Source organism: Pseudophryne corroboree, chromosome 2, assembly GCF_028390025.1.
Source record: "Pseudophryne corroboree isolate aPseCor3 chromosome 2, aPseCor3.hap2, whole genome shotgun sequence".
Taxonomy (NCBI): domain Eukaryota; kingdom Metazoa; phylum Chordata; class Amphibia; order Anura; family Myobatrachidae; genus Pseudophryne; species Pseudophryne corroboree.
Window position 1 is genome coordinate 782,722,727 of NC_086445.1, and position 17,390 is coordinate 782,740,116.

The 17,390-nt window shown below is 44.7% G+C and overlaps 1 protein-coding gene across 1 annotated transcript in view; it reads left to right on the plus strand.

The window, feature by feature from the left end:
• MXRA5 (matrix remodeling associated 5) overlaps positions 1 to 15,247 on the plus strand; it is a 97,901-nt gene extending 82,654 nt beyond the window's left edge. Inside the window, exon 7 of the mRNA XM_063955512.1 lies at positions 11,867 to 15,247. Coding sequence (XP_063811582.1) covers positions 11,867 to 13,772 — 1,906 coding nt within the window. The 3' untranslated portion in view covers positions 13,773 to 15,247. The remainder of the gene's footprint in view (positions 1 to 11,866) is intronic.
• The last annotated feature ends 2,143 nt before the right edge of the window (positions 15,248 to 17,390 follow it).

A 17,390-nucleotide genomic window follows, 5' to 3' on the forward strand; every position in this document is an offset into this window, starting at 1 on the left:
GGAGCAAAACTCCGCGAGAGCGCATCAGCCTTGATGTTTTTTGACCCAGGGCGATATGTTATCAAAAAATTAAAGCGAGCAAAAAACAAAGCCCATCGTGCCTGCCTGGCATTGAGACGCTTCGCTGACTCTAAATATGCCAGATTCTTATGGTCAGTGAGAATTGAGACCACAAACTTAGCCCCCTCAAGCCAGTGTCTCCACTCCTCGAGTGCATCCTTAATAGCCAACAATTCCCGGTTACCCACGTCATAATTCATCTCGGCAGGCGAAAATTTACGGGAAAAGTAAGCACAGGGATGAAGGCGATTATCTGACACTCCCATCTGAGAAAGCACTGCCCCAATACCCATCTCAGAGGCATCCACCTCCACCACAAAAGGACGCTCTGGATCTGGGTGTCGCAGCACCTTGGCCGAAACAAATGCCCTTTTGAGACGGGCAAAAGCCGCTTTAGCCTCACAAGACCAGTGAGCAACATCCGCCCCTTTCTTAGTGAGTGCCACCAAGGGCGCCACTATAGACGAAAATCCAGCGATAAATCGTCTATAAAAATTCACAAAGCCCAGGAAACGCTGAAGCGCCTTCAAACTAGTGGGCTGCACCCAATCCAGGACTGCCTGTACCTTGGAACCCTCCATTTGGAAACCTTCTGGGGAGATAATATATCCTAGAAATGCGATTTGCTGAACTTCAAATTCGCACTTCTCCAGCTTCGCCCCAAACCGGTGGTCTCTGAGTTTCTGGAGGACTAAGCGTACATGCTTCCGATGTTCCTCCAGGGAATGGGAGAAGATTAGGATGTCATCTAAGTATACAACTAAGAATCTATCCAAATATTCCCTGAGCACATCATTCATGAAATCCTGGAAGACTGCCGGGGCATTACAGAGCCCAAAAGGCATCACCAAATATTCATAATGCCCCGAGTGGGTATTAAAGGCAGTCTTCCATTCATCCCCCTCTCTTATTCGGATTAGATTGTACGCACCGCGTAGGTCAATCTTAGAAAAAATGGTGGCAGTACGAAGCTGGTCAAACAAGACCGAAATGAGAGGCAGTGGGTATGAGTTTTTAATCGTGATACGGTTCAATTCCCTGAAGTCGATGCAGGGTCGCAATGAACCGTCCTTTTTACCCACGAAGAAGAACCCCAACCCAACTGGAGACTGTGAAGGTCTGATAAATCCCTTAGCCAAGTTCTCCTGAATGTTCTCTGCCATAGCCTGAGTCTCAGGACGTGACAGGGAGTACAACCTGCTCTTGGGAAGCTTAGCATTTGGCAACAAATCAATGGCACAGTCATAGGAGCGATGGGGAGGTAGTACCTCTGCAACTTTTTTGGAGAGCACGTCCGCAAAATCTGCATAACACCCTGGCAATCCTGGCAAACTTAGCTGCGAGAACCTGACTGGAAGGCTCAAGCAACTCCTGAAACAATCAGTACGCCAACTAAGAATCTCCCCAGAGACCCCGTCAAATTGAGGATTGTGGGCCCTTAACCAGGGTAACCCCAACACCAATGGGGCAAAAGTACAGACAGTCACATAAAAGGACAATTTTTCAGAGTGTGTGGCTCCAATAAACAAAGAAATCTGGCTAGTGCAAGAGGTAATTTTACCTTGGGATAATGGTTCCCCGTTTAACCCACAAATCTCAATTTCCGATGCCAAGGGTACTAAGGGAACAGAGTGTTTCAGGGCGAATTGGCGGTCCATAAAAACCCCGTCGGCCCCACTGTCCACAAAGGCCTCAGTCTTGACAGTTTGACCGAGGATCTTCAAGGTCACCGGAATGATAAAAGTCTTCTTGGGAAATTCTGACTTCTGGCCTGACAGGATATTTCCCATCACCCTCAGGCCCTGAAGTTTTCCGGCTTTTCTGGGCATGATACTACCACATGACCTTTATTCCCACAGTACAAACACAACCCCTGCTGTCTCCTCCGCATCTTCTCACGCGAGGAGAGGCGGGTAGCCCCAATCTGCATAGGCTCCTCGGAAAATTCCTCAGAGTCTGAGGTTCCCTTGGGAAGGAAGGAAATCTCAGTCTCCCTTTCAAGCCTACGCTCTCTCAGCCGTCTATCCACCCGGATGGATAACTGCATGAGCTGATCCAAGCTATCAGGCAAGGGATGTTGTACCAGTTGGTCCTTTATCTGGTTAGAAAGACCTCTTCGGTACTGGTGTCTCAGGGCTGGGTCATTCCACTGGGTATCATGGGCCAACCTCCGAAACTCCGTACAGTAAACCTCAACTGGCCTTCGCCCTTGCTTAAGGATCGAAATCTGAGCCTCGGCTGAGGCCGTCTTGTCAGGGTCATCATACAACATGCCCAGTGCCGTAAAAAAAGCATCAACACTTTTAAGCGACGGACAGTCAGGCTGCAACCCATATGCCCAGACCTGTGGGTCTCCTTGTAGCAAGGAAATCACTATGCCCACCCGCTGAATCTCCGACAAAGAAGACTGAGGCCTAAGCCGGAAGTATAGCTTGCAGCTCTCCTTGAAACAAAAGAACTGCGAGCGATCTCCAGAAAAACGATCCGGGAGATTTACTTTCGGCTCCTTAACCCCTGCAGGTGATGCTGCTGCGGGAGCTCCGCCTGCAGCCTGGGAGGTGCGCATTTTAATGGACAAATCATTACATTTTTGAGTCAGGACCTGCACCTGATAAACCACCTGTTGCAACGTATTTTGAGGGGTATGCTCCATATTCCCACAAAATTTCAACAGGAGTATTGGGCTGCTGAATATGTTATGCACACCAGTGCCTGCAGGAAAGTACTGGTGTCAGGACTGTTATGCACTCCAGTGCCTGCAGGAATGTACTGGTGTTTGAACTGTTATGCAAAACAAATGGACTCACAGACAGACTAGGGAATATGACATAACGTACACAGAAGGTGGTAGGGTAACAAAATACACACAACGTGAACAGAGAAGCCCAGAGGCTAAGGAACTGGGTATCTCCCTTGTATTAGAACTGCTCAGATGTGAAAAGCAAGATGTTGTGTTTTAATACATAGAAAACCCGAAATGCTGTTGCTAAGGGCAACAGCAAAACCCTAAAGGGTTACCAACGGGTGTGGCAGTAAACTCCTTGGTCAGAGATGGAATGATAGACACAAGGAGATTCTCCACAATCCTAATTCTCACTTGCAGTGCACAGGTTCGGTTTACTGCCACTAAACTGACCCCTGACACCTAGCACAGTGAGACAGGATTAGACAGGCAAGTCTTAGAATACAGCCGCAAACTTGCTAAGTTCACAGAGTAGTAACAGAACCCCAGCAAGCTAAACGACTGACTCCAGTCTTACTGCTAGGTCTGGATTGGCAGAGTGTAATACCAAATCCCCAGGCCTATTTGCAGTAAGCAACAAACAAATACAAAGCTACACAGTACTGGCTAACTTTCAGAAACTGACTAACCAACAAAGATTCAGCAGCATCTGCTTACCCTGAAAAGAGGCCTTATAAAGCAGGTGCTGTCCACGCCCCACTCAGACCTCACAGACTGTGAGCACAAAAACCAGCACCGGATCCCCTGCCATGCACAGAGCCTATAACCACTGCACAGCAAAAGACCCGAACCGGAGTATCAGCTGCGCTCAGGTTACTCCGCTAGCACTTGTCTCCTGGTTGCCATGACGACGTGGCAGCACAGGGCAGGAGACCCTAACACAATTAAACAATATGGCTGCTAAACAAATTCATATAGAGGTGCAATTGATATGACAATCTTTCGACATCAGTTTGGCAGAATCCTGTGCTGTTGAGGAATCCTGTACCATTATTTAACTCTCCGTCTGCTGCTCCTGTATACCTCAGTTCTCCTTTCCACATCATGATACTGCCCCTATCACATGCAGCCCTGGCCTCACTAACATAATCACATAGGTGAACTGGCCACTTTCTCCCACAAGATCAGCACACTTACTAGACCAGCACACCTATCAGTACTGATAGGGGTTACTCTGTACCCATCCACTTTATTATGCTACATACTAACTAATAGGAGACATAGAATGATGGTATTAAAAGTAGAGATGAGCGGGTTCGGTTTCTCTGAATCCGAACCCGCCAGAACTTCATGTTTTTTTTCACGGGTCCGAGCGACTCGGATCTTCCCGCCTTGCTCGGTTAACCCGAGCGCGCCCGAACGTCATCATGACGCTGTCGGATTCTCGCGAGGCTCGGATTCTATCGCGAGACTCGGATTCTATATAAGGAGCCGCGCGTCGCCGCCATTTTCACACGTGCATTGAGATTGATAGGGAGAGGACGTGGCTGGCGTCCTCTCCATTTAGATTATAAGAGACTGAGAGAGATTTACTGGAGCTGACTAGGAGGAGTACTGTTACTGTAGAAGTGTAGAGACTGAGTGGAGAGAGTTTACTAGTGAGGACAGTGCAGTTTACTTTATAATCCGTTCTCTGCCTGAAAAAAGCGATACACAGCACACAGTGACTCAGTCACATACCATATCTGTGTGCACTGCTCAGGCTCAGGCCAGTGTGCTGCATCATCTATTATCTATATATAATATTATATATATCTGTCTGACTGCTCAGCTCACACAGCTTATAATTGTGGGGGAGACTGGGGAGCACTACTGCAGTGCCAGTTATAGGTTATAGCAGGAGCCAGGAGTACATAATATATTATATAGTGAGTGACCACCAGACACACAGTGCAGTTTATTTAATATATCCGTTCTCTGCCTGAAAAAAGCGATACACACAGTGACTCAGTCAGTCACATACCATATCTGTGTGCACTGCTCAGGCTCAGGCCAGTGTGCTGCATCATCTATTATCTATATATAATATTATATATATCTGTCTGACTGCTCAGCTCACACAGCTTATAATTGTGGGGGAGACTGGGGAGCACTACTGCAGTGCCAGTTATAGGTTATAGCAGGAGCCAGGAGTACATAATATATTATATAGTGAGTGACCACCAGACACACAGTGCAGTTTATTTAATATATCCGTTCTCTGCCTGAAAAAAGCGATACACACAGTGACTCAGTCAGTCACATACCATATCTGTGTGCACTGCTCAGGCTCAGGCCAGTGTGCTGCATCATCTATATATATTATATATCTGTCTGACTGCTCAGCTCACACAGCTTATAATTGTGGGGGAGACTGGGGAGCACTACTGCAGTGCCAGTTATAGGTTATAGCAGGAGCCAGGAGTACATATTATATTAATATTAAACAGTGCACACTTTTGCTGCAGGAGTGCCACTGCCAGTGTGACTGACCAGTGACCTGACCACACTGACCACCAGTATAGTTAGTAGTATACTTATATTGTGATTGCCTGAAAAAGTTAAACACTCGTCGTGTGACTTCACTTGTGTGTTTTTTTTTTTTTTTATTCTATAAAAATAAAACTCATTCTGCTGACAGACAGTGTCCAGCAGGTCCGTCATTATATAATATATAATATATACCTGTCCGGCTGCAGTAGTGATATATATATATTTTTTATATCATTTATCATCCAGTCGCAGCAGACACAGTATGGTAGTTCACGGCTGTGGCTACCTCTGTGTCTCTGCACTCGGCAGGCAGTCCGTCCATAATTGTAATACCACCTAACCGTGGATTTTTTTCATTCTTCTTTATACATACATAGTTACATAGACATCTTCTCTTTATCAACCAGTCTATATTAGCTGCAGACACAGTACAGTACGGTAGTTCACGGCTGTGGCTACCTCTGTGTCTGCACTCGGCAGGCAGTCCGTCCATAATTGTATACCACCTAACCGTGGTTTTTTTTCATTCTTCTTTATACATACATAGTTACATAGACATCTTCTCTTTATCAACCAGTCTATATTAGCTGCAGACACAGTACAGTACGGTAGTTCACGGCTGTGGCTACCTCTGTGTCTGCACTCGGCAGGCAGTCCGTCCATAATTGTATACCACCTAACCGTGGATTTTTTTCAGTCTTCTTTATACATACATAGTTACATAGACATCTTATCTTTATCAACCAGTCTATATTAGCTGCAGACACAGTACAGTACGGTAGTTCACGGCTGTGGCTACCTCTGTGTCTGCAGTCGGCAGGCAGTCCATAATTGTATACTAGTATCCATCTCCATTGTTTACCTGAGGTGCCTTTTAGTTGTGCCTATTAAAATATGGAGAACAAAAATGTTGAGGTTCCAAAATTAGGGAAAGATCAAGATCCACTTCCACCTCGTGCTGAAGCTGCTGCCACTAGTCATGGCCGAGACGATGAAATGCCAGCAACGTCGTCTGCCAAGGCCGATGCCCAATGTCATAGTACAGAGCATGTCAAATCCAAAACACCAAATATCAGAAAAAAAAGGACTCCAAAACCTAAAATAAAATTGTCGGAGGAGAAGCGTAAACTTGCCAATATGCCATTTACCACACGGAGTGGCAAGGAACGGCTGAGGCCCTGGCCTATGTTCATGGCTAGTGGTTCAGCTTCACATGAGGATGGAAGCACTCAGCCTCTCACTAGAAAAATGAAAAGACTCAAGCTGGCAAAAGCAGCACAGCAAAGAACTGTGCATTCTTCGAAATCCCAAATCCACAAGGAGAGTCCAATTGTGTCGGTTGCGATGCCTGACCTTCCCAACACTGGACGTGAAGAGCATGCGCCTTCCACCATTTGCACGCCCCCTGCAAGTGCTGGAAGGAGCACCCGCAGTCCAGTTCCTGATAGTCAGATTGAAGATGTCAGTGTTGAAGTACACCAGGATGATGAGGATATGGGTGTTGCTGGCGCTGGGGAGGAAATTGACCAGGAGGATTCTGATGGTGAGGTGGTTTGTTTAAGTCAGGCACCCGGGGAGACACCTGTTGTCCGTGGGAGGAATATGGCCGTTGACATGCCAGGTGAAAATACCAAAAAAATCAGCTCTTCGGTGTGGAGGTATTTCACCAGAAATGCGGACAACAGGTGTCAAGCCGTGTGTTCCCTTTGTCAAGCTGTAATAAGTAGGGGTAAGGACGTTAACCACCTCGGAACATCCTCCCTTATACGTCACCTGCAGCGCATTCATAATAAGTCAGTGACAAGTTCAAAAACTTTGGGTGACAGCGGAAGCAGTCCACTGACCAGTAAATCCCTTCCTCTTGTAACCAAGCTCACGCAAACCACCCCACCAACTCCCTCAGTGTCAATTTCCTCCTTCCCCAGGAATGCCAATAGTCCTGCAGGCCATGTCACTGGCAATTCTGACGAGTCCTCTCCTGCCTGGGATTCCTCCGATGCATCCTTGAGTGTAACGCCTACTGCTGCTGGCGCTGCTGTTGTTGCCGCTGGGAGTCGATGGTCATCCCAGAGGGGAAGTCGTAAGCCCACTTGTACTACTTCCAGTAAGCAATTGACTGTTCAACAGTCCTTTGCGAGGAAGATGAAATATCACAGCAGTCATCCTACTGCAAAGCGGATAACTGAGGCCTTGACAACTATGTTGGTGTTAGACGTGCGTCCGGTATCCGCCGTTAGTTCACAGGGAACTAGACAATTTATTGAGGCAGTGTGCCCCCGTTACCAAATACCATCTAGGTTCCACTTCTCTAGGCAGGCGATACCGAGAATGTACACGGACGTCAGAAAAAGACTCACCAGTGTCCTAAAAAATGCAGTTGTACCCAATGTCCACTTAACCACGGACATGTGGACAAGTGGAGCAGGGCAGGGTCAGGACTATATGACTGTGACAGCCCACTGGGTAGATGTATGGACTCCCGCCGCAAGAACAGCAGCGGCGGCACCAGTAGCAGCATCTCGCAAACGCCAACTCTTTCCTAGGCAGGCTACGCTTTGTATCACCGCTTTCCAGAATACGCACACAGCTGAAAACCTCTTACGGCAACTGAGGAAGATCATCGCGGAATGGCTTACCCCAATTGGACTCTCCTGTGGATTTGTGGCATCGGACAACGCCAGCAATATTGTGTGTGCATTAAATATGGGCAAATTCCAGCACGTCCCATGTTTTGCACATACCTTGAATTTGGTGGTGCAGAATTTTTTTAAAAACGACAGGGGCGTGCAAGAGATGCTGTCGGTGGCCAGAAGAATTGCGGGACACTTTCGGCGTACAGGCACCACGTACAGAAGACTGGAGCACCACCAAAAACTACTGAACCTGCCCTGCCATCATCTGAAGCAAGAAGTGGTAACGAGGTGGAATTCAACCCTCTATATGCTTCAGAGGTTGGAGGAGCAGCAAAAGGCCATTCAAGCCTATACAATTGAGCACGATATAGGAGGTGGAATGCACCTGTCTCAAGTGCAGTGGAGAATGATTTCAACGTTGTGCAAGGTTCTGATGCCCTTTGAACTTGCCACACGTGAAGTCAGTTCAGACACTGCCAGCCTGAGTCAGGTCATTCCCCTCATCAGGCTTTTGCAGAAGAAGCTGGAGGCATTGAAGAAGGAGCTAAAAGGGAGCGATTCCGCTAGGCATGTGGGACTTGTGGATGCAGCCCTTAATTCGCTTAACAAGGATTCACGGGTGGTCAATCTGTTGAAATCAGAGCACTACATTTTGGCCACCGTGCTCGATCCTAGATTTAAAGCCTACCTTGGATCTCTCTTTCCGGCAGACACAAGTCTGCTGGGGTTGAAAGACCTGCTGGTGACAAAATTGTCAAGTCAAGCGGAACGCGACCTGTCAACATCTCCTCCTTCACATTCTCCCGCAACTGGGGGTGCGAGGAAAAGGCTCAGAATTCCGAGCCCACCCGCTGGCGGTGATGCAGGGCAGTCTGGAGCGACTGCTGATGCTGACATCTGGTCCGGACTGAAGGACCTGACAACGATTACGGACATGTCGTCTACTGTCACTGCATATGATTCTCTCAACATTGATAGAATGGTGGAGGATTATATGAGTGACCGCATCCAAGTAGGCACGTCACACAGTCCGTACTTATACTGGCAGGAAAAAGAGGCAATTTGGAGGCCCTTGCACAAACTGGCTTTATTCTACCTAAGTTGCCCTCCCACAAGTGTGTACTCCGAAAGAGTGTTTAGTGCCGCCGCTCACCTTGTCAGCAATCGGCGTACGAGGTTACATCCAGAAAATGTGGAGAAGATGATGTTCATTAAAATGAATTATAATCAATTCCTCCGCGGAGACATTGACCAGCAGCAATTGCCTCCACAAAGTACACAGGGAGCTGAGATGGTGGATTCCAGTGGGGACGAATTGATAATCTGTGAGGAGGGGGATGTACACGGTGATATATCGGAGGGTGAAGATGAGGTGGACATCTTGCCTCTGTAGAGCCAGTTTGTGCAAGGAGAGATTAATTGCTTCTTTTTTGGGGGGGGTCCAAACCAACCCGTCATATCAGTCACAGTCGTGTGGCAGACCCTGTCACTGAAATGATGGGTTGGTTAAAGTGTGCATGTCCTGTTTTGTTTATACAACATAAGGGTGGGTGGGAGGGCCCAAGGACAATTCCATCTTGCACCTCTTTTTTCTTTTCTTTTTCTTTGCATCATGTGCTGATTGGGGAGGGTTTTTTGGAAGGGACATCCTGCGTGACACTGCAGTGCCACTCCTAGATGGGCCCGGTGTTTGTGTCGGCCACTAGGGTCGCTAATCTTACTCACACAGTCAGCTACCTCATTGCGCCTCTTTTTTTCTTTGCGTCATGTGCTGTTTGGGGAGGGTTTTTTGGAAGGGACATCCTGCGTGACACTGCAGTGCCACTCCTAGATGGGCCCGGTGTTTGTGTCGGCCACTAGGGTCGCTAATCTTACTCACACAGCTACCTCATTGCGCCTCTTTTTTTCTTTGCGTCATGTGCTGTTTGGGGAGGGTTTTTTGGAAGGGACATCCTGCGTGACACTGCAGTGCCACTCCTAGATGGGCCCGGTGTTTGTGTCGGCCACTAGGGTCGCTAATCTTACTCACACAGCTACCTCATTGCGCCTCTTTTTTTCTTTGCGTCATGTGCTGTTTGGGGAGGGTTTTTTGGAAGAGCCATCCTGCGTGACACTGCAGTGCCACTCCTAGATGGGCCCGGTGTTTGTGTCGGCCACTAGGGTCGCTAATCTTACTCACACAGCTACCTCATTGCGCCTCTTTTTTTCTTTGCGTCATGTGCTGTTTGGGGAGGGTTTTTTGGAAGGGACATCCTGCGTGACACTGCAGTGCCACTCCTAGATGGGCCCGGTGTTTGTGTCGGCCACTAGGGTCGCTTATCTTACTCACACAGCGACCTCGGTGCAAATTTTAGGACTAAAAATAATATTGTGAGGTGTGAGGTATTCAGAATAGACTGAAAATGAGTGTAAATTATGGTTTTTGAGGTTAATAATACTTTGGGATCAAAATGACCCCCAAATTCTATGATTTAAGCTGTTTTTTAGTGTTTTTTGAAAAAAACACCCGAATCCAAAACACACCCGAATCCGACAAAAAAAATTCGGTGAGGTTTTGCCAAAACGCGTTCGAACCCAAAACACGGCCGCGGAACCGAACCCAAAACCAAAACACAAAACCCGAAAAATTTCAGGCGCTCATCTCTAATTAAAAGTGCCCATATTAGTGGATTCCAAAATTTTTTTTAATCACTGAGCCCTAGAGTATCAGCATTTTTATTCATGGCACCTCTAGGATAAAAGTTCTGATAAATTTGGAGAGAAAAAAAAGATTAATTTGAGTAAACTGTGACTACCTATCATCCGTAATTCAGTTATGTGGTAGTGTACAGTTGTGCTTCTGATTGTCCACATGTTTTATGATTGGCAGCCACTAGCACTGGTTTTGTCTATCACTTTGACCGTAAATAATTTGATCTGGTCCTGGGCCACCAAACCAAGGTAACCCCTGCAAGAACCTCATGGCACCCTAGGGTGCCTAGACACACAGTTTGGGAACCACTGACCCATATCCTAGTCAAATGTGCCTAAGATAGACAGCAATATTGGGCCTTTTTGAAGTTGGGGAATTGGCATACTGTGTAGTGCATGCGTGCCATGGAACTAATCAATGCTGTTCTACTAGATAGTGAAGACTACCTGCACCGATCATAGAATCTGAGTGACTAAGGACTCATCGCAACGAGGAAGGTGGCATCTGAATGCACATCTGTAATATGCAAGGCCAAATATAAGAGTCAAAGAAAACTCATAGATACTGTTAGGAATGTAAAGATCAAAGTGTATAAAATGTATTTTCAATGATTTTGGGCAAATTCAGACAGCATTTTTGTTAGGATAATATCACAGTTTTTCAAATTCACATAAAAGAGTTCCACCTGGTTAAAAACTTTGTACAGTTCGCATTGCCAAATACCTTTAAAGTACAGTGTATACATTTCCTACTACTAAGTCATCCTCCATTATTAAAGATTAATAAGCAAAGCATGAGTTAATTTTCTCTTTTCAATGGTGTTTCATATATAATTTTTTTACAAGTTTCTGCACCTGCAGAAGCTTTCTAATATAGTGTAAGATAAAAGACTTTTGCAAGGTCAAAGGAATTGATTGGCTGTTTATTTTTGTGGGAAATTATGGGGCTATGACCTTTCTGAGAGATCGCATAGGAAGGTGAAGCACAGAACTGGAATACAGAAATTAAATGTTTGTTTAGGCACAAAGAAAGCAGGACCATGATGTACATTGTACATTGCATGATTTATGTTCCGTCTCCATTGAAAAATGTTTGTAATTGTAGGGGGAAGAAAAAGCAATTTAAATTTAAAGTGTGTACATCAATAGTTATGTTCTAACAGTTTATTTGTCATGAATTTGGTGAAAGTATTGTTGCATATAATTTTGTTACTGTAATTACTTCAATGCATTAATAATGTAAAATTTGTGTTTTTATATCAAATAGCTTTGACTCCAGAATCAAGACCTTTGCAAACGGAACACTGATTATTTATACGGTTACTGAAAAAGATGCAGGGGACTATTTGTGCATGGCACGGAATAAACTTGGAGATGACTACCTGGTGCTCAAAGTAAATGTGATGATGAAACCTGCAAAGATTCAGTATAAAAATGATGCTGACCACAAAGTTATATATGGTGGAGATCTAAAGGTTGATTGTGTTGCTACTGGTGTTCCAAATCCTGAAATTTCATGGAGCCTCCCAGATGGAAGTATGATCAACAACATTATGCAATCAGATGATAGTGGTACACGATCAAGAAGATATGTTGTATTTAATAATGGTACATTGTTTCTGAATGAAATAGGAATGAAAGAGGAAGGTGACTATACATGTTATGCTGTAAACCAAATTGGACAAGACGAGATGCGGGTGAGCGTCAAAGTGGTGGCAGAGAAGGCAGTTATTAAAAACAAGACTTACTCAGTTATCAATGTACCCTATGGTGATGTTATCACTGTTTCATGTGAAGCGAAAGGAGAGCCTATCCCTAGAATAACATGGCTTTCCCCAGCCAATCGACCCATACCTTCTTCATCAGAAAAGTATCAAATATACAGAGATGGTACTCTTCTTATCCAAAAGGCTCAACGATCTGATAGTGGAAACTATACATGTCTAGCACAGAACAACGGTGGGGAGGACAAAAAAGTTGTTTATATTCTGGTCAATGTTATTCCCCCTAAAATCAATGGTTACTCCAATAAAATAATGTCCATAAAAGAATCGGCAATGAAAGATACACGCTTGTTGATAGACTGTAAGTCTGAAGGAATTCCAACACCACGTGTAATGTGGGCTTTTCCTGAAGGAGTAATCCTTCCTGCTCCTTACTATGGCAACAGAATTACTGTTCATCGAAATGGAACTCTGGACATTAAAGTTGTACGGAAAACAGACTCTGTACAATTAGTCTGCATTGGAAGGAATGAAGGTGGAGAAGCCAAGTTAAATGTGCAGTTAACAGTGACAGAGCCAGCAGTGAAACCTCACTTTAACAGTGACAATGGAAATGTTGTTGTGGCAGAGGGCCAGTCTGTTAAACTTAACTGCTCAGCTGTAGGCTCTCCACAGCCTGAAACAATATGGATTCTTCCAAATGGAACAGAGATTCGCAGTGGTAATCACCTCCACAGAATGTTTCACCAACAGGATGGTACATTACACATTGGTACTACAGCAGTTGGCGACGGAGGGACCTATCGTTGCAGAGCTGTAAACATTGCTGGATCCGCTGACAGTCTGGTGACTTTGCAAATTGGGCGTAAACCACAAATAAATAACAATTATAATAACTTAGTCAGTATAATCAATGGAGAAACTTTACAACTCTACTGTACCACACAAGGGGAAACCAGGCCTCATATCTCTTGGACACTGCCTAATGGCATGGTTATCGATGGTCCTCAGGTTAAAGGTAGAATTTCTCTGTTACAAAATGGCTCCCTTGTTGTAAGGGATACTTCTGTTTATGACAGAGGAAGCTATCAATGCAAAGCAACAACAGAATATGGTTCATCCACAATGAATGTTCCTGTGATAGTTATAGCATATCCTCCACGTATAACTACTAGTCCTGCACCTGTAATATATACAAGACCAGGAAGCTCTGTTCAGTTAAACTGTATGTCAATTGGCATACCAAAAGCTGAAATAACCTGGCAGCTTCCGGATAAATCTTACTTAACCTCAGGAGCACAGTCTCGCTTATATGGAAACAAATTTCTTCATCCTCAGGGGACATTAGTTATTCAACACTCTTCAAAGAGAGATGCAGGTTATTACAAATGCACAGCCAAAAATATATTAGGCAGTGACACCAAAACCACCTATATACATATATATTAGGACAAAGGTAAAATAACTATACAGGTAAAATGCCCATGACTGCCATACAAGTGCAAAGTAACTGTATCAAGAATAACTTTCCTGCGGCACCTTGCTGTCCAGACTAAGGGCCCGATTCAGCATGGGTTGTAGTTGTGCGAAAAATCACACAACTACAGCCCTTTACACTGACATGGGGGGATGCCCAGTACAGGGCAAGACCGACCTGCATGTGTGTCCTGCCCCCCCGCTGACATGCGAGCGCTTCGCTCAGCGGCAAAGCGCTCACATGATTAGGGTTGCCCCTACTGCCTAGCTGCTTAGGCAGATGGCTACCAGCCACCTTTTGGTCGCAGCAACTGCATGTAACATAATGCAGCCACCGCGGGCCGCCCCACAAATGGTCTGGACATGCCTGCATTGTCCGCACCGTGACCCCCATTGCTGACATGTAGACCCCTAAATCCTGCGTTGATGCCCACTCACGCCCGGCGAACACCTCTGCCTGTCAATCAGGCAGAGGCAATCGCATATATGAGATGCCGTTGCATCTCACTGTGTGTGCTCACGCTGTGCAGCATCAGCGCATGTGAACACTGCAGAAGGGCTTCAGCATGTGAACGCAGCATAGATGCGATCCATGCTGAATCGGGCCCTAAGTCATTTAAATGGATCTTATTTGTACACCAGTAAACATTAGGTAGTTGGTGAAATTTTGTATTATAATACCACAAGTGATATCTGATTGTTATAACTGCAGAGATGAGGTATTTAGGAATTTGCTAAACTGCCATCCCCTAACTGAAAAGCATAGATCCACTCCTATGTACAAAATATAAAGGAATGATAACATTCAATCACATAATTTAACATTAAAATTTCTGAATGATACAGTATCACATTGGCCTAATCTGCACCTTACTACCAAAGAAGTATTAATATTATACACATACTACAGTAATATGTGTTTTGCTCTTTGCTTGAAGATAATTATTGTTATCCTTCACCTTTGATAATGTCCATGTTCCTGAACCATTATTACTTAAAGGAAAATTATCTCCAAAATTAAAATTGCTTCTTGTAAACAACAGAAAAAAGAAGACGAGAGCTGTTGTTATTGTATTGATATTGCAAGATTACATGTTACTATAGGAGCAATTTGGATTTAGTTATAATTTTTCTTGAATAACTTATAAATGTGCATCCATATACTGGATAAGGAATGTTTCACCATCTACAAACAAGACAATCACCCCATCTCAATTCCGAAATGGTCTTTGAGAAATATGAACTAATAAGCAACAGAAAAACGTCTGTGGTTGATGCTTTTTGCATATGTTTTATATTAGTAATCTAACCATGAGACAACAATCACTACAACCCTTGTCTCATTTTTATAAATTATTGGTCTTTAAAAGACTTTGCTGCAAACAGTTTTTATATTATTATGATCATTGTACTGTACATTTTATATTAAATATTATTTTCCAAACAAATGTTGAATGTTATTCGTTTGTATTAGCTGCACTATACTTTCTTCTTGGAATGCAATTTTAGAATTAAAATAATTTTAAGCTTGTAGTATATAAAGAGTGTAAAAGTGTTCCAATGCATCGACAGCTAGGAAAAAAAGTTGCTTGTGTATGTTATGAAATAGAATCAAACCACCTCTTTCATTTTTGTTGATTGTAGTACAGGATTGCTTACTTATTTGTGGTTGAATGATTGAAACATAGAAACATAGAAACATAGAATTTGTCGGCAGATAAGAACCACTTGGCCCATCTAGTCTGCCCCTTTTTTTTTTTTTAATATTATTTTTATCTCTAACCTTGTTTGATCCTTATTTCTTTGTAAGGATATCCTTATGTCTATCCCATGCATGTTTAAATTGCTCTACTGTCTTAGCCTCTACCACCTCTGATGGGAGGCTATTCCACTTGTCCACTACCCTTTCTGTGAAATAATTTTTCCGCAAATTTCCCCTGAACCTCCCCCCCTCCAGTCTCAGTGCATGTCCTCGTGTCCTATTGCTTCTCTTCATTTGGAGAATGTTTCCCTCCTGGACTTTGTTAAAACCCTTGATATATTTAAAAGTTCCTATCATGTCCCCCCTTTCCCTTCTCTGCTCCAAACTTTAAAGTTTATTTGTCCTACAACAAGTCTCAGGTATGACCCTGGTTTCATTTAAAGGTTCATTAGGCACCTAAATCTCCCCATATCAGTTTGACAGCAGTGAGACATCAGTAATCTATACTGTTTGGATCCACTGAACCATGCCATTACCAGACTTTTTATAACTGCCCCTTCCCAGATCAAAGGGGAAAATGGAAAACAAATAAGTTGGTTGTACCAGACTTTTTATAACTGCCCCTTCCCAGATCAAAGGGGAAAATGGAAAACAAATAAGTTGGTTGTGTGTGTGTGTGTGTGTGTGTGTGTGTGTGTGTGTGTGTGTGTGTGTGTGTATGTGTGTGTGTGTGTGTGTGTGTGTGTGTGTGTGTATATACACTGCTCCAAAAAATAAAGGGAACACTAAAATAACACATCCTAGATCTGAATGAATTAAATATTCTTATTAAATACTTTGTTCCTTACATAGTTGAATGTGCTGACAACAAAATCACACAAAAATTATCAATGGAAATCAAATTTATTAACCCATGGAGGTCTGGATTTGGAGTCACACTCAAAATTAAAGTGGAAAAACACACTACAGGCTGATCCAACTTTGATGTAATGTCCTTAAAACAAGTCAAAATGAGGCTCAGTAGTGTGTGTGGCCTCCACGTGCCTGTATGACCTCCCTACAACGCCTGGGCATGCTCCTGATGAGGTGGCAGATGGTCTCCTGAGGGATCTCCTCCCAGACCTCGACTAAAGCATCTGCCAACTCCTGGACAGTCTGCGGTGCAACATGGTGTTGGTGGATGGAGCGAGACATGATGTCCCAGATGTGCTCAATTGGATTCAGGTCTGGGGAACGGGCGGGCCAGTCCATAGCATCAATGCCTTCGTCTTGCAGGAACTGCTGACACACTCCAGCCACATGAGGTCTAGCATTGTCTTGCATTAGGAGGAACCCAGGGCCAACCGCACCAGCATATGGTCTCACAAGGGGTCTGAGGATCTCATCTCTGTACCTAATGGCAGTCAGGCTACCTCTGATGAGCACATGGAGGGCTGTGCGGCCCCCCAAAGAAATGCCACCCCACACCATTACTGACCCACTGCCAAACTGGTCATACTGGAGGATGTTGCAGGCAGCAGAACGTTCTCCTTGGCGTCTCCAGACTATGTCACGTCTGTCACATGTGCTCAGTGAGAACCTGCTTTCATCTGTGAAGAGCACAGGGCACCAGTGGCGAATTTGCCAATCTTGGTGTTCTCTGGCAAATGCTAAATGTCCTGCATGGTGTTGGGCTGTAAGCACAACCCCCACCTGTGAACATCGGGCCCTCATACCACCCTCATGGAGTCTGTTTCTGATCGTTTGAGTAGACACATGCACATTTGTGGCTTGCTGGAGGTCATTTTGCAGGGCTCTGGCAGTGCTCCTCCTGTTCCTCCTTGCACAAAGGCGGAGGTAGCGGTCCTGCTGCTGGGCTGTTGCCCTCCTACGGCCTCCTCCACGTCTCC